The following is a 27,303-nucleotide window of genomic DNA, read 5'->3' on the forward strand; positions in this document are numbered from 1 at the left end:
CTTATGACTTAAAGGTTGACTGGCAGTTAGGCTAATTATTTTTGTCTGAAATTGAATTTAAAAATGTGTAAGCGGGCCTGTGGATTCAGGGAAACGTAGGTGGTGGTCTCCATTGTTTAAGATGCCATTTTTCTATAGAGATCATTTTTTAAACTACAGATGAACTCTGATAACCCATAGCAGACTATCCAGTGAGATAAGGGGGTTGCCTCTTTGTTCTGCTGTTTACTCAGGGCACTCTTCCTTACCAGCAGACCTGTGCAGAAGAGAGACTGAGGCAAGCTGTGAACTTTCTAACACCTATTCTCTTTTAGCCGTTGTCTTTGAGAAGCAGAGGGATAGATAACCTTAGAAAATATAGCAAAATCTGGGAAGCTTTAAAAACAAATAGACAAACAGACAAATAAGTAAACCTTAGAAGTTGAAGATTTAAGGTACCCAGAAACATACCAAGGAAAAATAGACTCCACTGGGATATCTTCTGAATTTACTTGCAGAATTCTCTGGAGTTTTAAAATCCACTTTTTATGCAGTATTGTGCAGCAAACAGGCAGAGCGCTGTTATAAATCATTCCTTACCAAAGGCTCAAGTTTTGAAACTAAGGGCTTGAAAGGAGCTTAGCGTTGTGTTGTACCTGAGCATGTTGAGGCCTGAAAGTGCCAGTCACCTGTCAAAGGGAACACAGCTGCCCTCAGGCAGAGTCTGAGTCTAGAACTCAAGTTTTTTGACTCTCAGTCCAAAAATAAAACATCAGAAGAGACAGGAAATGTTGGTTGCTTAATTAATCACATTTTAAAGTTTCCAGAGTTTCATGTAGCAGAAGTTATATAGCCCATGGGGATTGGAGTGTAGACATTTTTTTTTCCTTCTCCCAAACCATTTTTGGTTTCTCAGTGTTTCCAGCTTCCTGCTCTGGACCCTGAAGGGGCTGTGCAGTTGCAGGCACACTCTCCCTTCAACACTCTGTTACCACTTGGCTGCCTTTCCAGGCCACCGTCCCTCAGTCTGAGCCCCCTGCCTCTCAAGCTCCCGTGGCACTTGCCACCCATTACTTAAAGCACTTTTCCAGCTTCCTGGTCCATTCCAGGCAGGAGAGACTGGGAGACCCTATGAGGTAACCTCACAGCAGCTTAGGGTGACCTCCTCAACCTGGAGGTGTGCCAGCCGTGCTTGTGGTTGGCACTCAAGGGAATTTGAGCAGATCACATCTCTTCCTTTTTCATTCCCTTCCGTTTCACTCTCACTTTTCCCTTCCAAAGGTTGCTGTTCATAGTCTCACCGACTTCGTAAGAAATGCGTCTTTCATTCTCAGTGTCCTGCGGTATTGACTGCATTCAACTCATAGCGGGGCCATTGAGTTTGTCCTATCCTGGCCAGTGGTTTCCCTCAGTCCCCTCAGCCTTCAAGGCATCCTCAGCCCCACCCGTCTGCATGCTGGTCAGGCTCTGTGCCTGGGTGAGTGTGGTTTCTGAGGACCCCTCCTTTCCTGCCTGCCATCCTCTAGGCCTGCATCCAGTCTCTATACAGCTCAGTGATTTATGACTCGTTCTCCCTGCATCTAGTCCGGTTTCTTTGCAGATTCAGTGTTTGCACAGTTGCTGGTTTTAACCTTCTTTAAAATGCTGCATTTCTGAAGTCAGTCTCTCCCTAGTCCCTCCTAGCAGATTTGCATACCTCCCTGTTGCCCTCTACTGGGGCCTGCCTTCATCTCCAGATGTCGGTCTGTCCATGTGTTGTCCCCCCCTCCCCAGTCTGTGCGATTGGCTCCTTGCCTCATACCTCACTCTCTCTGAGAGTCTTCAGCTCCTTCATGGAGCCTTTGCCAGCCGTTCTTTTGAAGACCTTGCTGATGTGCACTGGCCAACTTGTTCATTTGACACTTAATTCACTGAGCAAACATGAAACACATACTGTTTGGTTCACTGTGAGGAATGGATTACTGAGAGGTAAGAGGGTCAGTCCCCACTGGCAGGAAGCTTGCCTGGGTTCAGTATCTTCTTCTGTTGTGTCTCCTGGATCCTGAGTGGAAAGGCAGAAACCAGGTCCTGTGCTTTTTTTTGTCTAAATTACCTGTACCCAGCAAGTCCTCTGTCTTCTGTGCAGGGAATTTCTTATTTTATTTAACTGTTTTGACTTTTTGATTAAATTCTGTACATTCCCATTTTAGCTTAGCATGAGTTATACATTAAGATAAAAATCTATGAATATAAAGTTATCAGCTGAATTATCTTGTAAGACTTAATTAGATAAGATTACTTAAGATAGTGATTTCTCATTAGATCGGCCATGTTCATATTAACTTTTCTTCATTTTTCTTCAGCCTGCATGAAGAAATCAGTGATTTTTATGAGTACATGTCTCCACGGCCTGAGGAGGAGAAGATGCGAATGGAGGTGGTGAACAGGATCGAGAGTGTGATTAAGGAGCTCTGGCCCAGTGCTGATGTGAGTCCTTGTCTGGAGAGCTGCTGCTTAGGGTACCATTCTTGTCCACGAGCGGGAAGTTGTCTGTCATATCCCATGCAGAGTTCTCACATGCAAGTAGGAGTGTCTCTGTAGAGTTATGGTCTAATTAAATGTTAAAGGCAACCTTTAGATTTGGGGCTTCCTAATTTCATGGAATTGGAATTGGAATTGGATGGCTGACTCAAAACATTTTTTTTTGTAGTGCTAACAACAGTTACTAGAGGCAATCTATATTCAAGAATTATTAGTGTGAAGAGAGGGAAGAAATCAAACCTCATTATAGTAATCTGTTATTGGATGTGACATACGAAAATCCCATTACTATTTTGTTCCAATCTCCAGTATAAACATTTTATAATTGTTTATAGCTGTATGAAAATGTCAATAAGAATTTTTGTCACTTGAAGGAAATTTTCTTAGGCTAAAGCAGGTGTAAGACTTTTCTCCCCCTCCTGCAACTGCTCTTCTTTTCCTCTCTCTCTGACCAGCTCGTCTCCCAGTCCAGCCCCCCACTCATCAAGCAAAATTTTTGCCCAGGATTTCTTCTTGGCTTATTTGTGGTTCTTATTATTGGTACTAAGATAATACCTCACTTTTTAGGGCTCCTTTGATGGGTCTGTTCTATAATTCTGTGCATTGAAAGAAGTAACTTATTAGAATCCATTACTTTATCTATATATAGGTTTTCTTTAGATTCTGTCCTGAGGTGGCAGAGGGGAAGTTATGGAAGGTTTTTGTCCAGTTGGCAAAACCAAGAGGATTTTGAATATGACACTGCAGGTTAAGGGCAGAGGGAAGACACTGATATTTTATTGAGTAGCTGCCCTATGCCATGTTGTTTCTTCCATGCCATCGAAATAAGTGGCTCTCAACTCAGGGCTGTTTTGCCTCCCCGAGGGCACTTGGCAATGTTGGAGACATTTTCCATTGTTGTGACTGGTCAAACACTTCTGGCATCTAGTGGACAGAGGCTACGGATGCCACTAATCATCCTACAGTGAACAGTATAGCCCTTACAACAAAGAATTATCTACCCAAATGTCAGTAGTGCTAAGGTTGAGTAATCCTGATCTAAATTAATCCTTATCCTTCTGAGATGGGGGATTTTATCCATTTAAAAAAAACCAAAACAGATGAGAAACATGAGGTCGTGGTTAGGTTTCCCAGTTCCATCTCACCTTAAAGATTGAGCTTTGGTTACCATTGATCCTTTATTGTAATTAAGCACATACACATACCTGCCTGAGTTCTACTGTTCTCCATGGGTTGAGATGGAATGTGTCCCAGGTTTATGCCACAGCATGATGTTATAATGATGGTGCCTGATGTTCTCTTTGGAGTTGACCTGAGGGCCAGCTCTCTTCCTGTAGTTGAAGTAGTCTGATCCTAATTTAGTAATCTACGAGAAGACTTCTGTTTAGAGGACACAAATTAAGAATTTGTGATTGCGTCTCTGGCTTATAAGGGAGCATCCGTGACTTGAATATTACTTTTGAAAGCTTTCTGCAATTGGCCCTGTGTATCCACAGGTTCCACATCGTCATACTCAATCAACCTCGAATTGAAAATATTTAGGAAAGAAAAACCTGATAAAAATAATAATACACAAATAAAAATAATAAAAATGTTTAAAAACACAGTATAGCAAATATTTATGTTGCATTTATATTTTATTAGGTATTCTAAGTAATCTACAGATGACTAAAATTATATGGGAGGGCTTGTATAGGTTTTATGCAAAAACTGTGCCATTTTATATTATAGGCTTGGAGCATCCTTGGATTTTGGTGTGGGAGGGGTGGAACAAGGCTTCCTCAGATATCAAGGGAAAACTGCATTTAAGTCTGTATGTTTCATATTTGAATCTGATAAATTTAAATTATATTCTGAATGTCTATTTGTGAAAGAGTCCCCAATTGATGAAAGCATGGTGTTAGAAAAAAAGTGCTCTTGTAGTACTAAAATGTACCAGTAGAGGGCAGCAAAAACTGGCATTTCTCCACAGCCAGGTTACTTTTTATCTGATACCTTAATATAATAACTTCTTTTTCTATTTCAGGTCCAAATATTTGGAAGTTTTAAAACTGGGCTGTATTTACCTACTAGGTTAGTACACTTATGAAGGTTTCAAGGAATTGTACAAAGAGCGTATTCATTTTGGCTATTAAATGCATTATGAGCAAACAAAATAGTTACACTTATAAACCAAAAATTCTTACACCGGTGTTTTATTTGAATCACCTTGAAGTAGACTATCATTTCAGATCAAGACTGAGATGATACAGAGAGATGTCAAAGGGAGCATGTAGCAGTGTAATCAGTTACTAATTTATAGAAATTGACTACTTGGCAGAGAACTGCTCAACCCCAGAATATTTTTTTTTCTTTCAAAGTTTATTTCCCCTTATTTTTATTTAATTATATATAAATATTTTTTAATTTACAGATTTACACAATGTAAAAAATCATGTACCCACCACCCCAATCGGGATATAGAAGAATTTTCCTTGTACCTCCCAATTCCTTCCTGCTGCACCTTATATTAAAACTCTTTCCCCACCTCTGATCTGTTCTCTGTCCCTATAGTTTTACCTTTTCCAAAGTATTCAAAAAATGGAATCATACAGCATGTACTCTTTTAAGTCTAGCTTTTTTCACTTAGGTTAATGCATTTAAGATTCATCCATTCAATCCCATCACTTAACCTACTAACATAGATGTTAATGTAGTATCATGATAAAATGCCTGATTATATGTAGCACTAGATAGACTCTGGAATTTAAGGTCAGTGTGTCTCTCTCTCTGTCTGTCTCTCTCTCTCTCTCTCTCTTTCTCTCTCTCTCTCAATTAAGAACTCATTCTGCTGGTGTGATTCCAGCAATCCTGAACAAGAAATTCAGGGTACAAAACTCTTCTTTGAGGATGGTCCTGGGCTTTTCAATACCATTGTTCAATTTCAGTCTTCTCAAATAAGATGTGTCTTAACCCACAGCCTTGGAGGATCTCTTGGGTGATGTTTGCCTAAAGGGTAGATAGTTGCCCCCTTAGAATTGAAATGGTTTGGTCTTTATGAAGGAAAAACATTCTAGTGTGGTTTTTATTTGAGCTTGATTGGTCTACTTTACCCCAACTTAAAATATGTTGAAGTGTATAGACCTTGGCAATTTCCATTCTTCCCGTTAATGTCCTTGGCCTGCAAGAGCCATAAAATATTCAACTTTGAGTTCATTAATATTATTCCTTATTTAGGTTCTGAGCTTCATCAAAACTCAAAAAGACATCTTTCTTAAAAATTTAATTAAATGGCCGGGCGCGGTGGCTCACGCCTGTAATCCTAGCACTCTGGGAGGCCGAGGCCGGCGGATTGCTCGAGGTTGGGAGTTCGAAACCATCCTGAGCGAGACCCCGTCTCTACTAAAAATAGAAAGAAATTAATTGACCAACTAAAAATATATATACAAAAAAAAAACTAGCCGGGCATGGTGGCACATGCCTGTAGTCCCAGCTACTTGGGAGGCTGAGGCAGGAGGATCGTTTGAACCCAGGAGTTTGAGGTTGCTGTGAGCTAGGCTGACGCCATGGCACTCACTCTAGCCTGGGCAACAAAAGTGAGACTCTGTCTCAAAAAAAAAAAAAAAAAAAAAAAAATTTAATTAAATTTTATGAATAGGTAGTACATTCATATAGTTCAGATTTGGAAAAGGCAGAAAAATAATTGCAGTGAAAATCTCAAATCCCACCTCTGTCCCCTAGTTCTCCTCCTTGGATCAGCTACTGTTGGCAATTCTGACATATCCTTCCAGAGATATCTATTCCTATAGGAAATGTGTGTCTGCACGTGACGGTAATCCTAGCACTCTGGGAAGCCGAGGTGGGAGGATCGCTTTAGTTCAGGAGTTTGAGACCAGCCTTAGCAAAAGAGAGACCCCATCTCTACTAAAAATAGAAAAAAATTGGCCAGGCATGGTGGCACACTCCTGTAGTCCCAGCTACTCAGAGGCTGAGGCAGTAGGATTGCTTGAGCCAAGGAGTTTGAGGTTGTTGTAAGCTAGGCTGACTCCACGACACTCTAGCCTGGGCAACAGAGCAAGACTCTCTCTCAAAAAAAAAAAAAAAAAAGCAGTGGGTGTGTTTACATAAGTGGTAGCATACCACATACAGTGCACTGCGTTTTGCTTTTTATACTTAGTCACAATCTCATCCAGATAGCAAAGTCTTTAGGTTTAGTACCAGAAACCTTTATGAAAAAGAAACATTAACTGGTATTTTTTTGAGGTTTTACTTCTTTCAAAATCACTCTATTTCCTGAGGCCTACGTTATGCGAAATGACTGTGAGGAGGAGGTGGTTAAAACCAACAACTTCTCCTCTCTCCACCCTCCAAACAATCCCCCATTATCACTAACACATTTAGTCTTCTTCTTTGGACAGGGTGAGAAATAGGTTTTAATTCTACAAATAAAGTCTATGAGCACAAATGTCAGTTAAGACAAATATAGTTTCTTGCTTCTTCAAATCCTTCTGTGTGCGTGTTCTGTGTTCAGTGACATCGATCTTGTGGTGTTTGGGAAGTGGGAGAACCTACCCCTCTGGACCCTCGAGGAAGCTCTTCGGAAGCACAAAGTGGCAGACAAGGATTCAGTGAAGGTTCTAGACAAAGCAACTGTAAGTTCTTTAGAATTTTGTGTTAAAATCTCTAGTTATTTACATATGAAACTTAAATTAAAATTTAAGTTTTAATGAGCACAGTTAGATTGGGGGTACATGATTTTTTCATTTTGTTAATGTCACAGTGCTTGTACTTAAAAAGTTTTGTTTCTGAAACAAATTAACTTGTTCTGGCTATGTATTTCTTTTAAAATAATACCCAATTTTTTTTTTTTTTTTAATATGGAATGCTTCATGAGTTTGCGTGTCATCCTTGCGCAGGGGCCATGCTAATCTTCTGTGTATTGTCCAATTTTAGTATATGTGCTGGTGAAGCGAGCACAATACCCAATTTTATCATATATAATACCATAGAGGTTTTTCAAAATATAAAAAAGTATAAATAAAAATACAAATTTCTATAAACAGTCTATAGTTACACAGAAGGTATTGCCATTCCATTCTAACTTATTTTGTGCCTTGAAAAATTTTATATAGTTGAGATTTTGAAATCAGTCCTATTTTAATCATCTGGAACTTTGATGGAAGCTCATTGTAGAAAGAAACATCTGTTTTAGAAGGTTGGATTTTTGCATTTTAGGTTTTCTTAGAGCAAAACAGTGACGTTTCCTACAAAAAGCTATTAATTTGAAGAGTCAGTTCTGCATACAGAATTTGCTGGCTTGAATTTTCTGATGTCTGGTGCAAATAGAGCATTTTTAAAAAGAACCCCTAATATCTTGTATAAATCATCCTATCAGTTTTTCTTTGAAAATAATTCTTAAATTTTATCTTGTTGGATTAGTTTTTGGGTTATTTGCAAAACTGACCACTAATGCCAGTGGGTTACTGTGTGTGACTTAAAAATCTAGCAGTGTTCTTATCAGGAACAGTTTGATAAAAACATTTAGTGCCTGACATTTATAATTCTTGATGTGATACTGAGTTGGAAATTGTTCTTGGAAGCCAAACAGTCTTGAGAAAGGCTTTTGTTACATAATTTCAGGATTCCCAATTAATATAACTATGTCAGTTAATGCAGCTATATGAGATGACGGATATATGAATTTGCTTGACTGCAGTAATCACTTCAGTCAAGATAAGTAGATCAAAATACCATGTTGTATGCCTTAAATATATACAATAAAAGATAAATAGTAAACTAATAGATAAAGTTGTTTGGACACCAAAATAAACAAAAATTCTCAATTGATAGAAATTACAAAATACATTGTATGAGCTTAAAATACTAAATATGTAATGTGTTTGTGGAAGACAAGGTTAACTGTGGTGCATAGTATTGACCTCAAATCTAGAAACCTTCCATCCCCTGATTTTATCATTTAATTCAGTTAAAGTATTTTAATTTTACCTCTCTTCTCTTTCTAGGTACCCATTATTAAATTAACAGATTCTTTTACTGAAGTGAAAGTTGATATCAGCTTTAATGTACAGAATGGTGTGAGAGCAGCTGACCTAATCAAAGATTTCACTAAGGTTAGAGAATTTATAGTGTTTATACAATGAAATTATTAGAAATGTAATTTTGTTTTGAGAATTCTTTTGTGATACTATCCTATATACTTTGCTAAATAATTTTATATGCATATTGCTGACAAATGCCTTTTTTCTGTGCAGTGGTTTTGCTTTCTTTGAATCTGATTGTAATGATCAGTAATTAATTTATAATGTGACCTCAAGTAAGAATTAAAGGTTGAGAAAGCTTTTGAAGAAATTTTCTTCTTGAGGAATCCTTCCTCTTGAGGGCATAAAGGCTGAAATCATGGTGTACAATTAATTCATATCAGTTTTTAATCTCTTAAAAGTTCAGATTAAGAACATTTCCTTTAAGAACCTTAAGAGCCTTTTCTAGATTTTGATCCCCAAGTCACCTATAAGGTGGTTCCTATAGGTTTCTTTACTTTTTTTTTTTTTTTTTTTTTTTTTTTTTGAAACAGAGTCTCACTCTGTTGCCCTGGCTAGAGTGCAGTGGTGTCAGCCTAGCTCACAGCAACCTCAAACTCCTGGGCTCAAGCGATCCTTCTTCCTCAGTCTCCTGAGTAGCTGGGATTACAGGCATGGGCCACCATGCCCGGCTAATTTTTTCTATATATTTTTAGTTGTCCCGCTAATTTCTTTCTATTTTTAGTAGAGATAGGTCTTGCTCTTGCTTAGAGAATTTATAGTGTTTATACAATGAAATTATTAGAAATGTCGAACTCCTGACCTTGAGTGATCGGCTGCCTCAGCCTCCCAGAGTGCTAGGATTATAGGCGTGAGCCACCGCGCCCAGCCAGGTTTCTTTACTTCTATCTTGAAGTGATTTAAGTTTGTTTCTGTTTGTTCTGTTTTCTTCCAAAATAAGGAAGACTTTATCAACATTATCTTCAGGACATTTTACATACTTAGTTTCCAATTTTTTTTCTTCTTCCTAAGCTAAAACCATTAACTGCTTTGGTTTACATTAGAATATATTTTTTATACATTCAAAAATTTTTTCCTTAGTAGCTCTACAGTTTTTATTTTTTTAAAGAGAAAATGGTAACTATCATGTTGTAAACATTATCTTCTCATATACATGTTTGGAGGACAGAAAAGTAGAACAACAGAAGTATTATTCATGATTTCACTCTCTTGGAAGTAAGATGTGTGTGTGTGTGAGAATTTTCTTCTTGAGAAAACAACTTTTTTTTTAACTGTTACAAAGGGTTTGGCGAACATCCTTCCATACATGCATCTTTCTTTACACTTGCAAATGTTTGTAGGAAGATTCCTAGAACAAAATTTCTGGGTCAAAGGTATATCCAGATAAAATTCTGATGGATATTTGCCTAATTGTTCTTTAAAAAGGGACTATTTCTAGTCTGACTTCAACCATGATGTTTAAAAATACTTATTTCTCTTGCTGTGAGCTAGGCTAATGCATTGGCACTCTAGCCCGGGCAACAGGATGAGCCTTTGTCTCAGGGAAAAAAAAAGAAGAGAAAAGAAACTTCTCCATATTTTTGTTGTTCTTTCCCATGCTTGCTTGCTTTGATATGATTTGCAAAAGTATAAACTTTTTTTCTTCTATACATGTTCAGTGTTGTAGGAAGTCTAGAAAACAGATAAGATTAAAGTAGAAAATAGAAATCACTAGTAATTCTGCCAACCCTAGGAAATGGCTGTTAAGACTTCTTTCAAGATGTTTGTATCTGTTCTGTTTCCCTCAGTGTCCCCAGCCTACGGCCTGCCTGGCTTGCAGGGAGTACTGAATGAATATGTGCATGGGTGTAAGATGAACTCACACCGTACATATTTGCCAGCTCAAGTGTTCTCACAGATAGTCCTGCCTCGATCTCTGTAAAGCATGGGGGGGGGGGCCCTCTGTGTGTGGTTACCAGCTCATGTGGAAGACAGCAGGCAGGGTCTTCCTACCCCAGGGCTGTGGCAGAGCACCACCTAAGAAAAGGGATTCTTTAAAATCCCTTTGATTTAGTGCTTTAAGATGTTGAGAGACTTTGTCCTTGCACTGTTTATATTATCTTTTTAAAAATGCATATGATGTGGTCATGGTCACAAATGAGCATCATCAGACATATACTGTTAAGTGTTTCTGTCCTGTAGTGAGTACTTGGGTGCCATTATGTAGGTATACATGTTTTAGATTTTAGATGTGGGGAGAAAACTCATTACTTACAGCTTACTTTTTATATAGCTTACTCTTAAAATAAAAAATTAAGTATATTGCATATCTCCACCGAGTTTTGTAATGTAAGGACCAATTTATGCTCCATTAATGCTTAGATCTATTATTGACATAGGAAAAAATATATTTATTTCTTTTTCAGAAATATCCTGTATTGCCATACTTGGTTTTAGTATTGAAACAATTCCTACTACAGAGGGACCTTAATGAAGTATTTACAGGTGGAATTGGTTCTTATAGTCTCTTTTTAATGGCAGTCAGTTTCCTTCAGGTAAGTCATATAGGTATTCCACACCAGCACATGCTAAAAGTAAAAGAAATCAGGTAGAGAAACATTTTGGAAAAAACTCAAGTCAACCACTAATTGGAATGCTTCCCTTGATTATTTGTGGTTTTTCCCTTTAAACTGGGTACCTTCTTATTATTTAGCAAATAAGTATTTAAAAATTCCTGGGAAAGAATATTTTTTGTTTTTAATCTCATATATTCTAATATATTTGAGAGTTTTCACTGCAAATTTTAACACGCAAAGATATGGCCTAGTTTCCATAAGTGTAAACAGTATAGTAGTGTAAATGCCACACATAAGAATGTCTTCTAAGTGGCTAATCTTCTGAGTTTAGTTGGAATTGAGACCTGTTACTTGGGTAAGATGAGTTAGAACAGGGGCCCTCAAACTTTTTAAATAGGAGGCCAGTTCACTGTCCCTCAGACTGTTGGAGGGCCGGACTATAGTTTAAAAAAAACTATGAACAAATTCCTATGCACACTGCACATACTTATTTTGAAGTAAAAAAACAAACAGGCGAAAACACCCGTATGTGGCCTATGGGCCATAGTCTGAGGACACCTGAGTTAGAGTCTTAGTATTATCAGTGGCTTTTATGTAGCATGGGGTTGCCAACTTCCCTGATGTGTTGGGCCAAGCCAGCCCTGTCAACATCATGGGGTAGCCATAAAATTCAGCCTTACAAACTGTCTCCCACCAGTTCTGCACCATGGAGCTTTAGTGTTGTCTGTAACAGCAGTGTATAGCCTGCTATTACCCCATTTATCTATTGACTGATACGCTAGACCAAAATTATCATAATGTTGCTTATAGAAGTTAGGATGTCATTTATACATCCACTTGATAATTTAGCAAAAATCCAAAATAATTTCTTCCTTTTTTCTATTTTTAGCTACATCCCAGGGAAGATGCTTGCATCCCCAATACAAACTACGGAGTTCTCCTAATAGAATTTTTTGAATTATATGGACGACACTTCAATTATTTAAAGACTGGCATCCGGATAAAGGATGGTGGTTCATATGTAGCCAAAGATGAAGTACAGAAAAATATGCTAGATGGTTACAGGCCATCAATGCTTTATATTGAAGATCCTTTACAACCAGGTATTGAAATTAGGTAAATTTGTGGGTATTTAGAGAGGGCTTTGTCAGTCACTTTGTACTTTAAACTCTCTTTAGGTGAAAAATGAAGGAATAACTTCTAATTATAGCTATTCTTTTCTCATCAATATATTTCATAAACAAACATACCAAAATAGTCACACAAACCAGAAAAAAAAAAACCTTGCAGACTTCCAGATGAATTGAGAGTAGAATTCAGTTGATTTTTAGAAGCAAAGTAGAATGGATTTGTGTGCATTTCCAGTTTGATGATATAGGAGATGGGTCCTCATTGCCCATAATTCCAACCAGTAGTGAGCAGGACTTTAATGAGATAATTCTAAAGTTCTTAGAGACAGGAAGCATAGTAATATATATCTGAATTCAGGAGCAGGAGTTCAGGAGGACTTTTTTTTTGTGTTTTGGAGAGAGAGTCTCACTTTGTTGCCCAGGCTAGAGTGAGTGCCATGGCGTCAGCCTAGCTCACAGCAACCTCAAACTCCTGGGCTCAAGCGATCCTCCTGCCTCAGCCTTCCAAGTAGCTGGGACTACAAGCATGAGCCACCATGCCGGGCTCATTTTTTTCTATATATATTAGTTGGCCAATTAATTTCTTTCTATTTATAGTAGAGATGGGGTCTCATTCTTGCTCAGGCTGGTTTTGAACTCCTGACCTCGAGCAATCCGCCCACCTCGGCCTCCCAGAGTGCTAGGATTTCAGGCGTGAGCCACCGCGCCCGGCCTGGAGAACTGTTTATTTCCTTTGGGGAACTCTTCTCCTTAATTTTGCATGATCTCCCTATGCTTTTTCCACCTTCTGTTGGCTTGCAAGTCAATGCATTCATGAAGTTATATTTCCTTGTTTGTATCCTCATTTTTCTGGACAACAATTTTCCTGATAAAATCATAAAATATTTAGATTCTGCATTATCAAGACTTTAGCGTAAACTAAAAAATAAGGAAGATAAGGAAAAGCAGTGAAGAAATACAGTAGTTGCCTGGGAACTCTTTGTGGCTTTTTGAGCTACCTTACAAACATTAACCCTTTGCACTTGCTTGCTTTTTTCTCGATTCCTTTATTCTACTCGGGATTTAATTTTTTAAATACCCCAGATTTTACAAAGCACGGCAGTAGAATAAAAAACTAGAGTTTCTTTTCATACAAACTTATTTATTTGGATTTTTTTATATTTCAAATTATTGATACATTCAAATAGCAATTTTAATCTCTATAATTTTTGCTGTGTTGAGTCACACTCGACATCTGAGTGCAAAGGGTTAATTGTCCTATGTGTTTATTTGTTGAAGAAACATTTATTGGGATCCTCACTGTGCAAAAGACATGAAGATTTTTGAGCAAGATGATCCTTGCTTTTTAGGAGGCCATAGTTTAGTGTGGGAAATCTATCTGTCTGTCTGTCTATCTAATAGAAACAACAAAAAATACAAAGGTATTTCTAATTTAGTTCAGTTTCACTCTTAGGAGAAAACAGGCAGCTATTTCTTTTGCTTACACAACTACTTATATAGGAGATAGAATAGGGTTTTTTTGGCCAGAATACATTTAAGCAATTTATATGTTGTATTAAAGTACCGACTGTGCTACACTGGTTCAGAGACTAGGGAGCTATGGGGCAGATCAGGTTCTGGGTGCAGCTCTAGTGGGCGCCATCTTCCTTGCTCTCCTGGAAGAGGGCTCATCAATATTTAGTTCATATTAAACAATGGTCAAGCTTACTATGTTATGTATACATTTCTTTTAAAGGTAATGATGTTGGAAGGAGTTCATATGGGGCCATGCAAGTGAAACAGGCCTTTGATTATGCCTATGTTGTTCTGAGTCACGCCGTATCGCCAATAGCAAAGTACTATCCCAACAACGAAACAGAGAGGTAATAGTTCAACTAAAATCAGCGCATTATGACAAAATTGGTTGTGGCTTCTTATCTTCAAATTAATGTTATTCCCCCCCCCCTTTTTAAACACATGCAGCATATTAGGTAGAATAATTAGAGTAACGGATGAAGTTGCCACATATAGAGATTGGATATCCAAGCAGTGGGGCTTGAAGAATAGACCTGAGCCTTCATGCAATGGTAAGATGTTTTTATTGATTAATTGACCAAGTATTAGAGGCTTTTCTGTGTTGTGTGTGTTTAATGGGAAGAAACGTTTTCCAATCTTTTGCCACTCTTTCAGGAAATGGTGTTACCTTGATAGTAGATACTCAGCAGTTAGATAAATGTAATAATAATCTATCTGAAGAAAATGAAGCCTTTGGAAAATGTAGAAGTAAAACTTCGGAATCTCTTAGTAAACATTCTTCAAACTCTTCATCAGGTCCAGTGTCCTCCTCTTCAGCCACCCAGTCCAGCTCTAGCGATGTAGTAAGTACAAAAGACTCGGCCCCTCTGCACTCCAACACATGCGTGTTCTTCTCTTGCTGGGGCTAACTCTGTCTAAGAAGCTAAGGCTATTTCCTTTTCTTATTTATTATGGGAAATTTTAATAACTTTCATGCATGTTCTTCAGCATTTTATTATTAAAATTTTCAAGCACACAGCAAAAGTGAATGAGTTTTAGTGAACATCCATATATCCGCCACTAGAATCTGCCATTAACATTTTACTTGCTGGTCATGTACCTAACAATCTATCTGCCAATCAATTCATCTTATTCTTAGATCCATTTCAAAGTAGATTGCAGACATCACTACACTTCCCCCAAAGTACTGTGGCTTACAGATTCTTAACCTGACTTTAATATTTGTTTATAATTTTTCTCTTTTGATATAAAACTGACATATAAGGAAATCTTGTAAACTGACTAAATTTTATCAAATGTATACACATGTGTTATGCAAAATCCTGACAAGACAGAGAATATTACCATCACTCCAGAGGGCTCTCATGACTTTCTAGACAATTACCAATTTTACCCTCAGAGGGAACCACTGTTACAATTTTTTAATACCTTAGATTAGTTTTGCCTTTTTAAAAATTTCATATAAATGGAATCATATAGAGTATAGTCTTTTATGTAAAGCTTCTTTCATTCAGAATGTTTTTGATCTTCTTGATTGAATTTTAACAAATTTATATAATGTAAAATTGACCATTTAAAAATATACAATTCAGGATTTTTTTAGTATATTCACAGTGCTATACAGCCATCTCCATTAATTCCAGACCATTTTCATCACCCTAAAATGAAACAACATACTTAGCAGTTGTTTTTTTTTTTGGTGTACAGAGACTCACTGAGTGTTCTGAGATAGAGTGCTGCGGCGTCAGCCTAGCTCACAACAACCTCAAACTCCCGGGCTCAAGCAATCCTCCTGCCTCAGCCTCCCAAGTAGCTGGGACTACAGGCGTGTACCACCACTCCCAGCTAATTTTTTTTATATAGTTTTAGTTGGCCAATTAATTTCTTTCTATTTTTAGTAGAGACGGGGTCTTGCTCTTGCTCAGGCTGGTTTTGAACTCTTGACCTTGAGCATTCCACCCACCTCAGCCTCCCAGAGTGCTAGGATTACAGGCCTGGGCCACTGCACCTGGCCCATAGTCAGTATTTATTTCTTCTGATTCTTACTGCGTTATCCCCTGGTAACCTCTAATCTACTTTCTGTCTCTATCATAGAATTTTTTTCCTTCCCACAATTCTGATAAAATATTAACTATCAATTGCAACTTAAGTTAGTTTTTTAAAACCAAGGTTAATTTTGAGTTTACTTAATTGAGATACAAAATAGGCTTACCTATTATTTGAATTTTGACTTTATTAAGCATATGACATAAACAGTAAATACATAAGGGACATAATTTTATGTTGTTGGTAATGATCACATATCATTATGAAGTCATAAATTCTCCTATGTCTAGTCTACCCATGCCCTTTTCTGGTTCTTAGAGCTGTGTGCTGTAGGGGACAGAATGCAAAGCTGGATGTCACAGGCACTCAGGGTAAAGCATTAGGGACCGAGATGATGTGACTCAGAGATGCTGGGTAAAGTGCTAGGGCCAACGTACAAACCTGAGGAGAGAAGGGGGAGGCCCAGAAGCAGATGGAGCTCAGCCCACTGCCCCTGGAGAGTCTGTACCCACCACACAGTGTGTTTGGCTAGAGAGATCACAGACTCTCAGAAATCGAGCCTCTTAAACCCATCATCTTGTATTTGATTGAAGCCATGGAACCTAGATTCCTTACTGTTTACCATGTTCTTTCCATATACCATGATTCATTTTCTGTAAATAAAAAAGCATATACACCCAGAACAATGAGCGTCAGGATCAGATGTGGGCTGTGGTTTAACAGTGAGCAGAATCCTTCTGATAACATATTCACTTTAAATGTTTGGAAAGCTTAAGCAATTAATTTTGTAAATTCCTTAGTGTGCTTCCTTTAACTCCCAAATGTTTAAATTTAGTCCAGAGAGTACTTAGCTTAAATTATTTTCCTTTCTGAATATTGAATATCTGAATTACTAACATGTCACCTTATAACTCATGTGACTTGCGTTAGGATTCCGATGCGACACCATGCAAAACCCCGAAACAGCTGCTCTGCCGTCCGTCCGCTGGGAACCGAGTAGGGTCGCAAGATGTGTCCTTGGAGTCCTCTCAGGCTGTTGGGAAGATGCAAAGCACCCAAACCACTAACACATCCAACAGCACCAACAAATCTCAGGTGTGTGGGATTTGTGTTTTAGTTGTTAGTATTCAATACAAAATATTTAGAATGTCTTACATGTGAATGATACACATCATGTGTTTGAAGAGAACTCTGGGTTGAAGAAAACTTATTTTCTTCTAAGGGGTTGCAAAGCATGACAGTGCTTTGGTAATCAGATGTCCTGAGGATCTTTATGAGACAGCGTTATAACATAAACCTTTGCGGGAATCTAGTGACCAGTTGTTCTAAGATGTTCCAGCCAAGAACCATATTACAGCTTCGACATAAATTGCATTAAGTTATAAAAAGGTTTCAATTGTAATTGAAATAAACTTGCATGGAGTTTTTGTGTGGCCTCATGGCAATGTTTTGCATATCTGGGAATAATATATCCTTTTTAAATATTTTAATATTCAATACCTAGTTACCTATGTTGAAATGATTAGGTAGGTGTCAGGCAAGGTCAGTTGATTATTCTAGGTGCCTAAAATTGTTATTAACCATGAATAATGAATCAGAGTGAGGGGAGGAAGCCATTTATACTGGGCTCTGGCCTAAGGCTTTCCACCCCTCTCTGAGTACAGCTGGGAAAAGGCCTTGGCATTCGGGATTACTGTCTTGTCAGCCACCTGTGTCTGGTTTGACTTTCTGAATTCATTTTACCTGTCCAGCCTAGCTGTGTGAACCAAACACAGACTCACTGAGATATTCCAGTTCAAGTGACAGGGTTGACAGAAGGGACTGGGGTCATGAGAAAGCCACAGGTGATAAATAGCAAGAAAAGTGCAGCCAACCATGCCAACCCTGACCTGCCAGTGTACCCGAGTGTGTCCAAGAGCCTCTTCCAGTAATGCCACTTATTATGTAGTATATGGGTTGGTAAGTTCTGTAAGAAAAGTTTTAGTTCTGCAGGCTCTGCTAAAAAGGCATTAAAATAACGTAAGAGTTTTAGAGCTAAAAGATTTCAAGCCCATAACATCTTTTCCTGCCTGCTAGATAAGGCAGTGATTCAGTACCTCTGTAGCCAGCATATTTCTAGTTTTGAAAGCCCCCCTGAATTCACGTCTTCAAGAGTACCCTGCTGGGTTGGGCGCGGTGGCTCACACCTATAATCCTAGCACTTTGGGAGGCCAAAGTGGGTGGATCTCTCAAGGTCAGGAGTTTGAAACCAGCCTGAGCAAGGGTGGTGAGACCCTGTCTCTACTAAAAATAGAAAGAAATTAGTTGACCAACTAAAAATATATATACAAAAAAAAAATTAGCCAGTCATGGTGGCACATGCCTATAGTCCCTGCTACTCGGGAGGCTGAGGCAGGAGGATCACTTGAGCCCAGGAGTTTGAGGTTGCTATGAGCTAGGTTGACACCTTGGCACTCTAGTCCAGGCAACAGAGTGAGACTCTGACTCAAAAAAAAAAGAAAAAAGTACCCTGCTAATCTGCAACACTGATGTCTTTAAAAAATGAAAATTTTTAATTATTTATGGGTACATGATAGTTCTATATGTTTATATATGTGTGTGATATTTTACTACAGGCATACAATGTGTATTAATCAAATCAGGATAATTGGGGTATCCATCACCTCAAGCATTTATCATTTTGTGTTAGGAACATTCCAGTTCTGCTCTTAGTTATTTTAAAGTATACCCTAACACTGATGTCTTTTTGACGGCTTTCTTTTTCTACAGCATGGATCAACAAGGCTCTTTCGTTCTTCCAGCAAAGGCTTCCAAGGTACAACTCAAACAAGCCATGGTTCCTTGATGACAAACAAACAGCATCAAGGCAAATCCAATAATCAGTATTACCATGGCAAAAAGAGGAAACACAAGAGGGACGCGCCCCTCTCAGACCTTTGTAGATAGTCGGCGCTGTGCGATGGACTGTCTTCTATGTGCAATGATTTCTTGCTCAGGACAGTTGCGTAGGGACTCCTGGGAGACATTCAGGAGCCTCACACTGTTCAGACATTGATTTAGCAACTGCGTTTTTTCCCAGCTCGCCACAGAATGGATCATGAAGACTGACAACTTCAAAAACAAAAAGCAAGCAAAAAAAGGGGGGAAAAAAGGCTGCTTATTTGATAAGTCATATGCTACAACAGGGTCATTTTAAGATTTAAAGCTTGAATGTAAAATAAATATATTTCTCATTGGCTTTATGCAGAGTTATAGGGAATAGTATTCAGTGTGGGTAGGGTGATAGAAACAAAAACAATTTCAGAGAATGGGATGGGGAAGAAAACAAAGGTATCTGATAGGAAGTCCAGATTCCAAAGGGTAAAGTGATCCGTGCATGTTATTTTTTTTTTAATATTTTTGCATATATTTACCATTTTATTGTGTGTATATATAGAAGACCATATAGGAAATTGGTATTTGTAATAGTGGATTTGTTAATACTTTTTACATAACATTACTGTTTAAATTGTAAACAGATTTTTTCTCAGGATTAGTTTGAAAAATAATCTGAATTGTCATCTTAACATCCATATATAGGGGAGTGATTAGTTCTATTACTCCATTTGTTTTTCTCAGCATTGAAATGACTTAATAGAACCGTTGTGTCCTGCTGCAAAAATTTTTCCTCTCTAAAGAAAAGGTTTATGGTGGCAAATGACATTTACTTTATTTTGTAAAAAAAAAAAAAAAAAGAATATGTACTATGTACTTTTGTGTAAACACTGAAAAATCTCTAGTCATCTCTGATAATTAACTTGCAACTGTTTTCTATAGTACTGTCGTCTTGGGCAATGGGCAATTACATGATTTTGTCTTTGTTCCTTTGCAGTCTTTTTTTTTTCCACCCGTCTTCCTAATAGAAAAAAAAAAGGCCACCTATGTCTGGTCTCATTCCTGCTGCAGTGCAATCTCGAGTTCCACAGACTCTGCATGCTAGCTCCTCTAACCCTGTATGCTGCGTGTGCTTGTGCTTCTCATCTTATTCTTTTAAAAATTCATGCTTAACTACTGTGGGAGAGGATAACTGTAAACAGCTTTAATTAAATCATACTTATAAAAAACTATTTTCTTATACTCCACTTTATGCTTTTGGTATTGTTGATCTTTAAAAATTACATGGTCTTGGTCTATTTTGTATTGCCTCATTAAGACCAGATGCTCCTTGTCATCCCACCCTTTATCCTCTCCTGTCGTGGAATTGTTACCTTTAATTAAAACTTTTTTAAACATTGGCTTGTTTCAATCATACTGTAAATTTTGGTTGTGGTCAGCTTTGAGTGCAAATGAGATGTATAATTCTGTTATTCATTACCTGTTGAGTTTTGACACTCAGTTGGGAATATTTAATATGATAGAATGTATGTGACATTTCTGAAAATGCTTTCTTTTAAGGTGAAAGCTCTTATGTTTAGCATCAGTGTGTGTGGCTCTGTTAAATGCAGCCATTTCTGAGATGAGATTCTTTTTTTATACATACATATAAAGTACCATTGGCTTTTAGGAATTTCTTTTATATACATTTATGAAATATTGGAGACCAATGAGACCATTAATGGACACTTAGTGTAACTTTTTATAAAGAAAATAATGCTAACATAAGACCAAAACTGATGTCATCACTGCAATTAACAATTTTCAATGTGTTCGTATTTTAATCCACAACGGAAGAATATGTTCCAAAACTGGAAACTCATAGTACTTGTGTAAACCATGGAGGATTTTAAATGTGATGTTATTTTGACAATGTTTTAAATTTTAGAGTCACATTTTATTCTGATCAGAATTTTTATCAAGATGTTGAGCTTTTGTTTTTGAAACTAGTTTGTCATAACATTGTGCATAATCACAGTATTTATTTTCTAGGACTATCGTGAATGTGTAGACTTATGTTTACTGCTAAGGGAACAATTATTTATAAAATAATATTAAATTCAGTATTAGCTGCCTATTTCAGACACTTAATACTTGCAGAGATCCATGTTACATTTACCACACTGAATTTTTTTTTTTTTTTTAAAGAATCACCCTCATTGTTGAAAGTAAATGTATTCTTTAGGGTGCGAATATTAGTGTTCCAATAAGCATGTGATTATATTAAGGTGGTGGTAGCGGGAAGATAATCTTGATTCCATTGGGAATCTTAGGTTTTCGTAAATTTATTGGGAAAATAGTTTTTCCTGTACTGCTGAAGTTTCTTTTTGGTAAACAGTATCTTTCTAAAAATACGCATGGAGGAGAAATTGAGGTGTGTATACATTTCCTCAGGTGACCAGCATTGTATTCGTGAATACTGTGTATCTTGCAGTGAACAGTGTGGAAGCTGTTCATTTTTCAATCTGAAGTAAAATACTTTCAAGAACTTTTAGTTTGCCTGTTCATTTGTTTTATACATTTCATCTCTGTATTTGACTCCTGTCTTATTTCTTTTTTGAGTTTTAATACTTTCTATAAAAACTTTGTGAATATATCAGAAATGTGTCATTTAAATATTACAGTCCATTCATATCCATGAATCATAACTTTCCTTTGCTAGAACTTGTAGAACGGGGTTTTGCAAATTTTGCCTCACTGTGGTGACATTTCTCTGGTAGTCATGTGTTACCTGGTCATAAGAAACATTTAAAAACTGGTTTTTAGAGGTGCTGATGGGTCAGCGAAGTGTCAGCACAAAACCTGAGTGGTTATGTTTTGATGGTAAAGGCAAATGCATTTTTCTCTTCCAGTTTTAAGGTGTCCATGAAGGTGCCTAGTTTTTAGTGACCTTGTTTTGATTGGAGATGTTGCACTTGGTTTTCAAGTCTAGCTTTGATCTAGAGGATCTGTACTTTTTACATGTAGCTGCCCTCCAATCAACATTTGATCATGTCACATTTTTGTTTTGAGTGTATTTTACCTTTACTTGCATTTTGAGCCTCTAATTAATATTTAGGTTATTTGATTTGTTCCAGATATTCCTAATGTCTTCACAGGGCAAAACCTGAGTGATAGGGAGAGCATTTTTAATAGTATTTTTCCTCTGGAACCTTATATGCCCATGTATTTTCTTCTTATTCCCTCCCCCATGTGATGGTAAGTGTGGGTTGTGTTTGCCTTAACCTATGGACTAGCATTGGGGTTTCGGGAAACGCAGGAGGGTCAGAAGAGAGTGTGATCACTATGAAGTGCAGACCCCTAGTGCTGCGACGTGTTCATTGCATAGACCTCCCCGATGGCTAGGAGACATGTTATCAAGATTAGTCTGTAAAAATCTTTAGAAATCACCATTATCAGGTATTACTGATAAGTGTTACTGATGTTTTTATTGGTCATGACTACATCTCAGTTTTAATATTGATAATATTGATAATTTGAAACTGATGAGTCTTTTCAGTTTTAACATGTTGATTTCTTAGTGTTTCAGTCACTAACCAAGAATGTTTCTAGGCAATTGCTTCACAATTATCTTTTCAAAAATTAGATGGTAAATTATAAAAAAGACATTCCCAATTTTGCTGTGATAAATATTGACATGTTAAATTAATGATCAGAAGAATTTATTCTTACTCATCTATTCTTACTCTCCTAGCTCATTAACCTGTTTCAATTAGTGGAAAGCAATATTCTCAAAGTATTTTGTGAGCAAAATATTCCATAAATGGCTCTATTAAATCTGAGTAGAAAAGTTATATTTAGAGTAATTTTCATCAGAGTCATAATTCATCTACTAAAATGTTTCCAGGATGATGTAGCATCAAAGCGGAAACAATTCGTATAAGCAATTCCTTGAAATTGTTCTTAATCTTGCCTCAGCTTCTAAACCTCAAGACTCTAGCTATCACCATTTTGTCAAAACATTTATGGGTGGAATAAATGTTAAAGAACATATTTTAATAAGTTCCTTCTTATTTCAAGCCAGATTTTACTGTGAAAGTTATTTATGTGACATGAAAACTTGACTTAACCAAAAGCTTTTATCTCAACCATCTTCTTGTGAGCTGTCTTGACTTAACACCTTAGACAATTTTTATGTTGGTCAAAAATAATGAGCTAAATATATGTAGAAATTGAATGTTGACAAGATTATTAACCAGAAAGTTGCTTATAAAGTCTGCTGATCTGTTTGATATCCAGAACTAAATACTTATTTAAGGATAGTTTATAGATAATAAACTGCTGATGTCTGTTTTACTCTATCTCAGGTGTTTTCTTAATGTACTTGGCCTTTACATTTTCTACTTAAGTGTGTGCTTTATTGAGGTTGACCTAGTTCATAGTCTAGTAGCCTGAAAGAGATAACACTATGTAGGAGATTGAACCACAGAGATGGAGATAGTTCATCTCCTTTGGTTATTATAAACTTGCACTATCTCCTGGATTTACTTAGAGACATTTTAGCTATGTCAGTAAGAATAGATAATAATTTGGAAATCAGCTGTTCTCTCGTGTATTTCAGTGAAAGTTCTTAATAGTATTGCACATCATCCCTGTGTTTACGTTTTAACTTAAGTCATTGTGGTTCCATGCCCTGGCTGCCTTTCACTGCACCAGCTTCTGCATGGCCTGATAACAGGGGAGCTTTCCACTAAGGACAGTCTGGATGAATTTTTTGGGAGCGTTGTTTTATCTGAAAGATGCTGTAGAAACAAGACCTATGTAGTGCCAGTGAGAGATTATGAAGTAAAAGCTGGTTACTCATTATCTGTAAGGGAGGGGGGTGGAGAGGGGAGGGAAAGGAGGCCTTGGAGAAGCATTCTCCAAAGCCAGAAACTTGGCAAAGTTGATAACTTGACTCTTAGAGGTTAGTCGGCCCATACCTTTAAATGAGAGATGATGAGCTATCAGCCTCGTTCTTTGAGTTAACATTTATCTTTACCTTTCAATTGCGTTCTGTAAATAACTGTTGCCTAAGATCATTTCATTATTACCTTTTATAGTAGCAATTTATCGTAATATGTCACTTTGTCCCTAGATTTAATCTATTTTTAAGATTCCCCTCTTCTGGTTTTATATGTTAAAATTTTCAGAAGTCATTTTTTTTTAAAAAAAAAGCTTTTGAAAGTCTTATAATTCTAAACCAAAGGCTGGCTTGTTTGTTGTGTCAGAGTCTTCACACTTCACTTACTGACTTCTAAAAATCACTGTCTTAGTGCATGTTGTTAAAGGTGAAAAGAGGTAGCAGCCGGTATAGTTTCTAGATATAAAATGTGGAGGACTATTGGGATAAACATTTTTTAGTGGAATATACATAGATACATGTGTGTAGAAAGTTTGGTGAAGCCAGTGTTTGTTTTTAATAACCTTGTTATTTATTTCCTTCTTTGATTAGCATTGACTTCTGTGTTAAGAAATGCGGACTCCTGTGAGGTGCTGGAGGTTTGAATCATCTTGAAAGCTTTCCAGTCTTGTCTAGTTACCGCTGCAGAGGCACTAAGGAATTTACCAGAAAAAGAGATTTGATACAAATGATTTATGAAATCTTGACTTTTCCTGAGGTCATGTCACTGGGTACCAGTTACGAAAACTATGAATGAATTGCACACCTGGAAGCTTTTTTTTTTTTAAGCTAACGACAGTCTCTTCAAAGATGTCAATTGTTTGCCTTGAAAATTTTATAAATTGCATTTCTACTCACATCTGTTCCCAGTGCTTACCATTGGGTTTATTATTCATAATCTGCAATTCAATAAAGGCTTTGTGCTTTCATTTATCTTCAAAACCTCTGGTATGAGCCTTTATGTAAAACCTGAACTGCTACTTTTTTCTTTTTTCTTTTTTTTTTTTTTTGGTAACTCTAAGTCCTGTTTAGACAGATGGGAGGTTTTCTTGAATATACAGCATTTCTGTGGCTGGTTCTTGAATAATCTCTAGACTGTTTTTCATCCTTTTTAATGCCAGTAGTAAGGAGTAGGAGACGCTTTAGAATGCTGTTTTTCTCCTGCCCTGTCTTAGGCGACAGTATTGGTTGTCCCCACCCCCACCCCCAGCCATTGCGAAACTGGAAACTGACCCCATAGAATTTGGTTATTTGTAAATACCAGCCCAATTTTATTCCCACTTTAATGTTGGGGGTTATGCTTGCTATACTAAGAGGTTGAAATACTTTGCTATAGATTGGGTGGGGCAACAAGGCACACAAACTGTTGCAGTAGAATAATAAAAATGGTTCTCCAGAGAAAGGAGAAAGGCAGGGCTAATAACCTGGTAAAGTGCAACCCAAAATACGTTTCACAAGTCTCCTTCAGGAGAGCAGAATTGGGAGTCCTTTGGCTTGGATTGGTGATGCCTGCCTGGGAGCCAGCTGAGCGCTGATGAAGAAAATACTGGGTAGTTTGCTTCAAGATGATCACAAAGTGATGCAGAGTGAAGTCGCTCAGTAGACACCTGGCTGGTAAAACGAGACTGCCCGCGGTAGCCCGATTTCTACTCACTTCTGACATGGGTACTGAAGTGCTCTCTTTCCTTTTTTCCCTTGCTGCCAGGAATACTGTGTTGAGTAGTGCTCTATTTAAAAAGCAAAGAAGTATATAATTCTAAAGAACATCCCAGAAGTTTCTCAAATAGTAAATTAGAGAATGAGCTGAATACACAGGGCAATTTTGGCCCTCTCCCTGGAAACGGGCCTAACAAGTGTAATAACACATGAATGCTTGCTCCATTGCGAAGAGACTAAATATCTACATAAAAGGGTCTAGTTGCCCTTCACTCTGTAATCCCACGTAGCTCCCCAGAGCCCCCATTTTAATATTTTGGGATACATCTTTCTAGATTTTTTTTTTGTACATTTATATGCAAAAAACTTCAGGGAGTCTTTTCTCTTTCAGCATAAACAGGATCTACTGTAGTACTGTGCAACTCCTCTACTATATCTTTCCGTGTCAGTACACATTCTTTTTTATTATGCTGACTTTTTTGCTTGCAAGTTGCTTTGGTTAATTAATACGTCAGGTAACCTCTAATAAACTAACAGACGTTTATGAAATGTCCAGTATTTTTCAGCTTACCTTGAGTTAGTATTTTATAAAGTATTGCTGTTTGATGGTACTTTTCTTATGAACTGAGTTTACCAAGGGAAGGAAATTTCCCTAAAATTTTACAATGTTTTAGGTGAATTTTCCTGAGTTACTTTGAGAAGTGTTTCATCTTTTGATAATTTGCTGGGATTTAAATGTTATAAATACAATGTGATCATCTGCAACAGTGCCTTGCTATTTGTCTCTCACTGTGGTCTGGGCTAGAATGCCCGTCATCACAGCTCACTGCAAACCTCAAATGCCTGGGCTCAGGCGATCCTCCTGCCTCCGCCTCTTGAGTAGTTGGGACTGCAGGCACATGCCATTATGGCCAGCTAATTTTTATATTTTTTTGTAGAGATGAGGTCTCACTATATTGCTCAGACTGGTCTCGAACTCCTGGCCTTGAGCAATCCTCCTGCCTCAGCCTCCGGAGGTGTTAGGATTACAGGCATGAGCCACCACACCTGGCCAACCTGCTATTTTTTCTATATTTTACTTCACTTTTAGGAAACATTGCCCTGGCACAACTGATGAAAAACCAACAATATTGGTCATTCACCACCACCTACCCCTTAAAACTCGATCTTTTAATTGTGAGATTCTCCAATTACTACAGCAGCAATAACTAAAACTCCCTCTAAAAAATAAGTTATTTGTCTAGAAGAGGAATGAGTCACACATTGGGCAGAGGGAGGAGACTCAGGCGAGAAAAGAATCCAGTTATTTGGGGTAAAGAATCAGAAGGCAGAGTACTGCCTCGAATTTTGTTGGGAAAATCCACTGGAAAAATCTGTTCCAGGCCAGGTGTGTGGCTCACGCCTGTAATCCTAACACTCTGGGAGGCCAAGGCAGGAGGATCGCTTCAGGTCAGGAGTTTGAGACCAGCTTGAGCGAGAGTGAGACCCGTCTGTACTAAAAAATAGAAATAAGTAGCTGTGAACTACTAAAAATAGGAAAAATTAGCCGGCCATGGTGGTGCGTGCCTGTAGTCTCAGCTACTCGGGAGGTTTGAGGCAAGAGGATCCCTCGAGCCCAGCAGTTGGAGGTGGCCCATGGCACTTCAGCTGGGGCAATGGTACAAGACTCTTGTTTCAAAAAAGAGAAAAAAAATCTGTTGGAGAAAAAGGGGATGAAGGTAGCTTTGGGGAATCCCAAACAGTGATCCCCTAAGCCTTAGGAGAACAGCAATATTTTTTTTAAGGAGATGTTTTCCTTGAAAACACTTTTTTAGGCTGTCCTTATGTGATTGCAGAAGTTCGGCTATAATTCTATTCATTCATGTTCAGAAAAGTCTACCCATTTTTGAAGAGATAGGGTCTTGCTATGTATGGGGCCCAGACTGGCCTCAAACTCCCAGATAGCTGAGACTATAGGCACCAACACTGCAACTGGCTCAGAAAAGTCTACTGTGAGTTACATTTTTGCCAGTTTATCATAGCAATGCAATTTCTTTTAAGTTGGAAACATTTTGCCTTTCAAGTAAAAT

General features: G+C 37.7%; 1 protein-coding gene and 1 non-coding gene across 4 annotated transcripts in view; one reads left to right on the plus strand and one right to left on the minus strand.

Moving 5' to 3' along the window:
• TENT4B (terminal nucleotidyltransferase 4B) overlaps window positions 1–24,434 on the plus strand; it is a 77,877-nt gene extending 53,443 nt beyond the window's left edge. Inside the window, exons 2-13 of one of the 3 annotated variants that reach the window (XM_012788961.3) lie at window positions 2,322–2,445; window positions 4,526–4,572; window positions 7,010–7,130; window positions 8,502–8,609; window positions 10,943–11,071; window positions 11,982–12,195; window positions 13,958–14,084; window positions 14,185–14,288; window positions 14,392–14,579; window positions 16,714–16,878; window positions 18,553–18,598; window positions 24,131–24,434. In XM_012788961.3, coding sequence (XP_012644415.2) covers window positions 2,322–2,445; window positions 4,526–4,572; window positions 7,010–7,130; window positions 8,502–8,609; window positions 10,943–11,071; window positions 11,982–12,195; window positions 13,958–14,084; window positions 14,185–14,288; window positions 14,392–14,579; window positions 16,714–16,878; window positions 18,553–18,598; window positions 24,131–24,183 — 1,426 coding nt within the window. In that variant the 3' untranslated portion in view covers window positions 24,184–24,434. Of the gene's footprint in view, window positions 1–2,321; window positions 2,446–4,525; window positions 4,573–7,009; window positions 7,131–8,501; window positions 8,610–10,942; window positions 11,072–11,981; window positions 12,196–13,957; window positions 14,085–14,184; window positions 14,289–14,391; window positions 14,580–16,713; window positions 16,879–18,552; window positions 21,191–24,130 lie in introns of those variants that run through there. The other 2 variants (XM_012788962.2, XM_012788959.3) reach the window with 2 other exon arrangements.
• Window positions 7,350–7,455, minus strand: LOC142862992 (U6 spliceosomal RNA). The gene has a single exon (XR_012913883.1). It is a non-coding gene; the product is annotated as a U6 spliceosomal RNA (small nuclear RNA).
• Window positions 24,435–27,303: the final 2,869 nt, after the last annotated feature.

Source organism: Microcebus murinus, chromosome 20 (assembly GCF_040939455.1).
Source record: "Microcebus murinus isolate Inina chromosome 20, M.murinus_Inina_mat1.0, whole genome shotgun sequence".
Lineage (NCBI taxonomy): Eukaryota > Metazoa > Chordata > Mammalia > Primates > Cheirogaleidae > Microcebus > Microcebus murinus.